The following is a 7,185-nucleotide window of genomic DNA, read 5'->3' as shown; positions in this document are numbered from 1 at the left end:
ATTTCCTCTTTTGAAAGAGCTTTGAAATAAGCTTAAGGTTTGTTTCAGAGTCATTACAGTTCCTGTAAATGCATTCACTTATTCGTAAGAATAAGTTACGCCAACAGAAAGGCCTTTAGCTGACAGACTTGTACCTTATCCACTGGTTTGGGCCACGCACTTCAAAGGGTGGCTCATTGCAGTAGATGTGGTTGCCTAGTTCTTCCAATGGTGGCTCTGGGTCAGTGGTAGCAAACTGAGCAGCTTCCTCAATCTCCTTCCTTACTGCCACATCAATTTCCTAAACCAAAAATGGATGCTTATTAGAAGACAGCTCAGAAAAAGCAGCGTAGTTTTCAATTTAAACGCAATGATGAAGTATTGGTCAGAATTAGTGTTAACACTGTCTGTAAACATAACTTAAAAACCTGTGAAAACTTCCTTCCTACTGAACTGCAGATTTGTCCCTTTGGGATAGTACAGGTAACTTACTGCCAGCGGAACATGACCCCGCTGAGCCGCTACATTTTCAATTCTGATTCTGCGAAACATGGAGAGTGTCAGTGTCAATTTTTTTTTTTTTTTAAAACACAGAGTTGATGAAAGTCTTTACAACGTTTGCCTAGATGGTTCCTGGCTCCTTCACTAGGATTTTTCACCACTGACAGTTTCCCTTTCAGAGACTTCCCCCCCTTCCGAGGTAGTCGAGAAAGCCTGGGTCATTTTGATTTCTACATGTTTGTATGTGACAAGAGCTGTCTTTGAAATACTAATGCCCATACCCACAGCCTTGCGCTGCTGCGTTACACTCGGCACCCGAAAGCAAAACGCCTTTCCAGCAGAGCGCAACTTCATTAGTCGGTCTGCAACAAAACTTCACCACCAGTAAAAGTGATGTTAAAACAAACTTCAGAGAACTCCAAAGAACAAGTGATGCACGCTGCCCTATGATGTGCTTTTCAGAGATCATTAGTGTGTGAATGCTCAAGAGCTTGCTTAAATAGCAACTAAAAGCTGTACCTTTAATTCTTCAATGCTAGCAAGGTTATTGTTGACCATTCTGTCCTTCAGCAAAGTAATGGGATCACTTTTGCTTCTCACTTCTTGAATTTCTTCTCTAGTACGATAGCTAGGAGCGAGACAAGCAAAGACATGAACTTCTTCAGGGGTACCCTTGAGTAGAGGGGAGGTTCTGGACACAGCTCACTTTTAGAAAAAGAATTGTCAGGAATGCAATGAAAATACGGTGACATTCGTCGCTCAAAGGGTGGCAGAGCTACATCTGCAACACTTCTTAGATGCGTAAGCGGCAACAGAGCTGAAGTAGCTCCAGACTCGAGTATGATGTAGGCAGGGAAAGGGGAGCAATCCCAGCCTGAGACAGTTCCTACGAGGGGCTGCATTTCCTCCTTCCCATCTCCCCTAAGGTGGGGCTAGATAACTTGCTGCTTGCTTCCAATTCACTACGAGTGGCCAACAAAGCACTGGGACACACCCCTACTTCATGTAGATCAATTCAGATTTGTCAGTTGGCGCAATGCCTGCGTCTTTTTGGCACCTGTATATCTGTATTTTTAAGAAGTGCCCTACTTGACCGGACAGTCCAAACTGTTCCTAGCGTTTTAGCTTACAGAATTTTAAATACTCTAAAAACCCTAGAAAAGCATGCTGCTTTTCAGTCAAAGCTTAATTAGAACACACCATAAAGTCACACTGAAAGCAGAATTCATTAATAGAAAGCACAGAAGTTTAACGACTTTGTGCTTGTTTCAAAACTAAATCTCCTAACACTGCAAGTTAAACAAGTATGTTACACAGCCACGGATTATCAACTGAGCAATGAGATGAGCGACCAGACTGCTCGTAGCAATTTCATCATGACCTTTACAGGCACTTCACAATGGATTTAAACATTGAATCCATGACAGTTTCAGGATTTTGACCATCGGTACTTACTTGCTTTCAGTGAATGCCAAGAAAGAATGTCACAGTACCTTATTCCAGGGTCACTCATACTGTGGCCATGGTAACGGTATGTCTGTAACTCCATCAGAATAGGACCCTTAAAAAGAAAAAAAACAATACAGCGAGTGTTACCACCTTGAGTGACCAATTTGTTGTTACAGCAGCAAGTATTCGCTATAGAACTGCACCAGTGATGAATGATTTTAATTCACATAACATTTGCACGACTAGTAAAACAAAACTTAACTCTTTTCAAAGGAAAGCATATGTTTATATCGAAAGCATTTTTTCTCATGTTCTTACTGAGCAGCATTAAACAATTTCTTCCCTTCTGGTGTCATTCCGCCATTACTCAGACTATTTCAAATTGCCTGTTGTTCCACTGTAAGACTGCCGCTCACAGAACCTCATTCTTCTGTATGAACCACCTTCTTTTTCTGTTGCACCTTCCCAGCACAAACATTATTTCACCAAATATTCAAAATCTTCAGAACCAGTGTATCATACTTGGGTGACAGACATTAATGCTGTCTCACAAAACTTTTACTTCACTTTCCGTTTGTGGCAAATATAGAATGATTACTACTTTCCTTGATGCTTCCCCTAATTCATCTCTTCACAAAGAACACAACTGCCTGACAGTCAGAACACCTATCAAAAGAGAATTTAACTGGGATGGAAATGGGGAAAAAGAAGACAGAGTATCAGGATATATATATGTATTTTTTTAAATGCTCGGTTAATACCAATTGCATGTTAATAAATTCTAACAAAATTAAAGAAAGAACCACTCAATTGCTTACAGGTTCAATACTATGGAGAAAAAAGGAAATAAAGTTGCAAGTGACTGGAGAAAACAGGCTAGATGAGGAACTTTTTATGCAGCCATAATCTGGCTAAGAATTTCACCTATGGAAAAGGAATGATGATTACAGACTTACTTTTCCAGCTCTACAGTACTCAGCTGCAAACTTTGCCGCTTCTCGAACACAGAGAACATCCATGCCATCCACCTGATAAACGGAAACTACAAGTTGAGGCAAAAAAAATGCCAAACCCCAAACTTCCAAATTCACTACTTCCACAAGTGCAACAGGAATTCAGTTTCAAATTTTCCTATATTTAAAAAATTACTTATAAATATATTTTACTTAAAAGAAATACATACATATGTATGTATTGTGCAGGCGTGTCCACACACATCCCCCCACTTCCACTCTTCCTCAAAAAAAGCTGGGGTTGTACTCACCCTGAGCCCTGGAATGAAGTCTCCTCTTTTGTAGTAGTCAGTACTGGCTGCCGCTCTTTCAACCGACGTCCCCATTCCATACCGATTGTTCTCACAGATAAAAACACAAGGCAACTTCCATAAGGCGGCCATATTGTACGTTTCAAATATCTGGCCCTGAAAGAAAAAGAGCAAGTTACAGCTAGACAAGGAGCTCAGCCTTCAAGCATTAGGCTCTGCTAAAAATCGTTCAGTCGCAGAGGTCTAGCTAGGAGACACTTTAATACTGAAAGTGGTCTGAGACCAGCCACTTGCTGCCGCTCAGCAGGATTTTTTTTTGGAATAAAAAAGAAGCTACACTATATAAGGTAACTTTCATCTCAACTAATAGTTTATAGAACTTAATTTTTAAACCTATTTCAGTATCTGTGGTAGGGTAGCACAAAACCTTCAACTTTAACTGAAGTATTTCAGCAACAGTCATAAAGTTTACAACTGATTACTCTGGCAGGACGCTGCTCCAGCAAAGTAAAAGAAAAGTTTGACCACAGTGACTGCATCAGCCTTGCTACTCTAAGTCAGACAGGGAAAACCAAGAACTGAGATCTCCACTTCTGTTTTCGAAGTGGGAAATTATATCAACAGCACACTCTAAACTACCAATTTCTTATCTGGCTTAATGTCTCTGCTGATAACATGAAAAGACCGGCCGGAATGTCAATAGTAGGTGGCTCTGCAAGATGCTCTGTCCTTTCCTCTGTCTTCACAAATTAAATTACACGTTTCTCCCTATTCAGCAGCACTGTCATCTTCACTGCTGTTGTTCAGAGCTCTCCTTACAGCACAGAGACTTCAGGGTGTCACACTTAGGTGAGCCATGTGCAGCTGGAAAGAGGATAACAAGAGTAGCCAGAAACCCCTCCTCCCACGACTCGTGCAGTGTTCAAATAATTAACCATCAGCCCCACTCACTCCCTCAGCATCTAGAGCACTCCAGGAGGGATGGAGCTGAGCAGCTCCCCCTCCACTCCAGCGACAAGGGCAGAGTTCAAAACGGCGGCGGCGAAGGACGAAGACAGATCCAAAGCATGATAAAAAAAAGATCCAAGCACATGCTACATTCCTGATCTATAAAGAGCACCTAGCAATTAACTTCGTAACTGTTCATCTGAACCACTCCTCTGAAGACTATACAGTACTTGAAACACGCCCCTACTCAAACGCCTAAGACAACACAAACAAGATGTGCCAGTGTCCAAAATTTGCAAGATGCCCAGCCACCTACGTGAAGTTGGTCTCAGCAAACAGCACTTCACAACAAAAGCCCTAAGAAAAACTGCAGTGGACTGTAGGACAGAGGGCGTACATTGTCTTCTCTCTCCAGGGTTGCTTTTTCAGTATCAGCAGCCTCCTTTAACAAAGCATCCTTGCAGCAGAAAGCCCAACACAAAAATCTCAGCATAAGATCCACGTCAGACGTTGCCTGGGTTGCAGGTACTACACCGACAGGGTGAAAGGTGCTCTCCTACTACTGGGTGGAAAGGCAGAGCTCACAGTTCACAGAAGGGAAATCGACTACCCACAGTCCCACTGCTCCTCACAGAGCCACATCAGCCAAAGCTCGTTTACCTGATTGGCGGCACCATCCCCATATAACGTCAAACAGATTTCGTTTTTACCGAAGTATTTACAGGCCAGCGCAATCCCAGCTCCAAGAGGAACCTATCACAGAGTACAGGAGAAACCAAAATTTTAGAATAATGTTTAGGGGAGTTGGAGATAGGAGGCTTGTTAACTGTAAAGAGACATTTACACCGTCAGAAAGTTGTTAACAACCCACTTCCACTTGGTCCAATCTGTATTACAGCCGAAATATAAACATTAACTTATATTCTCAATTTGATTCATTTTTGCTACAGTTTACAAAACAGTGAGCAAACCAGAATAAAGACATAACCGATTTAATAGCCGCAGAGCAATGGTATCTGCATACAAGCTCACACCACAAAAACGAGAGGAAACACTGGCACAGGACGCGAACCAAATTCAACTCGTGCTTTGAAGTAGAAGTCGTGTACATACCTGAGCACCAACAATACCATTGCCACCATAGAAGTTTTTGGTATACATATGCATTGATCCTCCTTTTCCCCTCGCACATCCTCCTTTGCGACCTGAAACATGAATAACAAGCAATTTATTTTTTCGGAGGAAAAATACTATGCAAATGGGAACATCTAATTCAATTCCTAAAGGTGGCAACACTAAGACCACGTTGTTGTCTTTAGAGCTATGTGGCGTTAAGATACAATGGCCTCTCCCCAAAGAGTCTACTGTTAAATATATCACAAAACAAATAAGAGAAGGGGGAAAAAAGAGAATGATAATGAAAACTTAATTCAGGAAATGCAGAATGAGATTAAGAAGAAATTTTAAAACCAACCAAGAAGTTTCAGTGCCCTACTATACAAAAGCACTTTCTGATAAATACGTTGGGTTTTTTTTAATAGCCAACATGGTCTATATTTCTCATATATGTAATCTGTATGAAGAAGTATATACAGTGCCTACTTCTTTTGGCTTCTGCAAGAAAGATACGAACACTGTTGCAAATCAGTTGCAATAATCTACACTTGTCTTCCCTGTGACAACAACCAGAAGTAAAAATTACAGGTAGGACATTTAAAAAAAACAAACCAAACCACCACCAACTCCCCACCCCAGGATAAACACCAAAAAGTCACCTAGCCCAGCTTTATTCAAGGTGTAGTTTGAAGATAACTGGTAGTCCGTGAAGCATTACAACAAACCCCATTTGAATGAGCTGATCTAAGACAGAATTTCTCATCAGCCCACTCCATTTCTTATTCTGTCTTGTTACTAACCACAGAGGCTTCTATTTTATTTCTAATAAGCACAGCTTGTTCGGTTGGGTTTTTTGCCTTAGCCTTGGTGTTTATTTTAGAAGCTGAATGCTGCGCCTCTTTCTGGAATCTGTACTTCTCTTCTCTTTCTTACTTAATAGTGGATCACTTTTATTATTGGTCTTTCTCATACCTTTCATATGTTTATGAACTGGCTTCATGTGAGCTTTTATGGATTCTGCCAGCTAGGGCCAAAGCAAAGGCGGGGGGTGGGGTGGGAAGATTGTCTAATTTTAATCAGAAAACTATTTTTCTTAAGTGTAATTAAACTTCAGTAAGCTCCCTCCGCATTTTGTACAATCCTTTCTTGTGTTTTAGCTATGAACTCCTGATTGACCAATGTCACTTTTTGCCACACTTTCTACTCTTCTTAGAACAATCTGCATTGACGTCCACAAAACCATTTCTCAGGGAATCATCCGTTCTCCTGGAAAGTCCTTTTCTATAGTTTGTCTCCTGTAGGATCTTATCTACTAGTCTTATTTTGGGTGACTCTGCTTCCTGTTCCTTCAAAGACTTTTTAATTCTGTTACTTCCTGGTCATTGTAACTCAGGCTGTCTTTCCGTTTGGCATTTTCAGTCAAGATCTTTGTTCACAAGGATCAGCTCTAGCAGCACTCCTCTCCAGAAAGTTGCCCCAAGCGCCATTTCTTGGAACAACAGTCCAACTGCGGCTGCTCTTTCCCAATTAAAAAGATCCTGCTAAACCCAAGCGTAATGCTATAGAAGATGATGTATGTCATGAAACGAAAGAAAGAAAAAAAAAAACCAACACATCGTCACTGATATTTGTAGTTTCAGGGCCAATAGTAGACTTCAGTCATGACAACCTCCTCATTTACTTTCTCTTGTATCATTATCCAGTGACACTTGGCAAGTCGATCATCAGCTAGGATTCTGGGCTTTCGTGCACGTTATTAATATGCACTCTTAACACACAGGTACATTCCCAGTATACAAAATCATACCTCTTCTCTACCTCCAAAGTGTGCTTTCCTGTATTAATGTTTCAAGCGTGCAAGTTCTCAGATCAAGTCTTTATTATACCAACAATTCATAAAGGCCTTCAGACTCCTTGTTCATTTTTCA

General features: G+C 41.0%; 1 protein-coding gene across 1 annotated transcript in view; it reads right to left on the bottom strand.

Moving 5' to 3' along the window:
• Position 1: 1 nt before the first annotated feature.
• Positions 2 to 7,185, bottom strand: part of PDHA1 (pyruvate dehydrogenase (lipoamide) alpha 1) — a 14,966-nt gene continuing 7,782 nt past the window's right edge. The window contains exons 7-13 of the mRNA XM_009325502.1: positions 5,255 to 5,346; positions 4,802 to 4,894; positions 3,194 to 3,349; positions 2,886 to 2,957; positions 1,974 to 2,041; positions 1,000 to 1,108; positions 2 to 280 (exon numbers count right to left, since the gene is read on the bottom strand). Of these exons, the coding sequence (XP_009323777.1) occupies positions 116 to 280; positions 1,000 to 1,108; positions 1,974 to 2,041; positions 2,886 to 2,957; positions 3,194 to 3,349; positions 4,802 to 4,894; positions 5,255 to 5,346 (755 nt within the window). The 3' untranslated portion in view covers positions 2 to 115. The remainder of the gene's footprint in view (positions 281 to 999; positions 1,109 to 1,973; positions 2,042 to 2,885; positions 2,958 to 3,193; positions 3,350 to 4,801; positions 4,895 to 5,254; positions 5,347 to 7,185) is intronic.

Source organism: Pygoscelis adeliae, unplaced genomic scaffold, assembly GCF_000699105.1.
Source record: "Pygoscelis adeliae isolate BGI_AS28 unplaced genomic scaffold, ASM69910v1 Scaffold386, whole genome shotgun sequence".
NCBI classification, from domain to species: Eukaryota; Metazoa; Chordata; class Aves; order Sphenisciformes; family Spheniscidae; genus Pygoscelis; species Pygoscelis adeliae.
The sequence above is the reverse complement of the archived record's forward strand: the minus strand, read 5'-3'. Positions and strand labels throughout refer to the sequence as shown.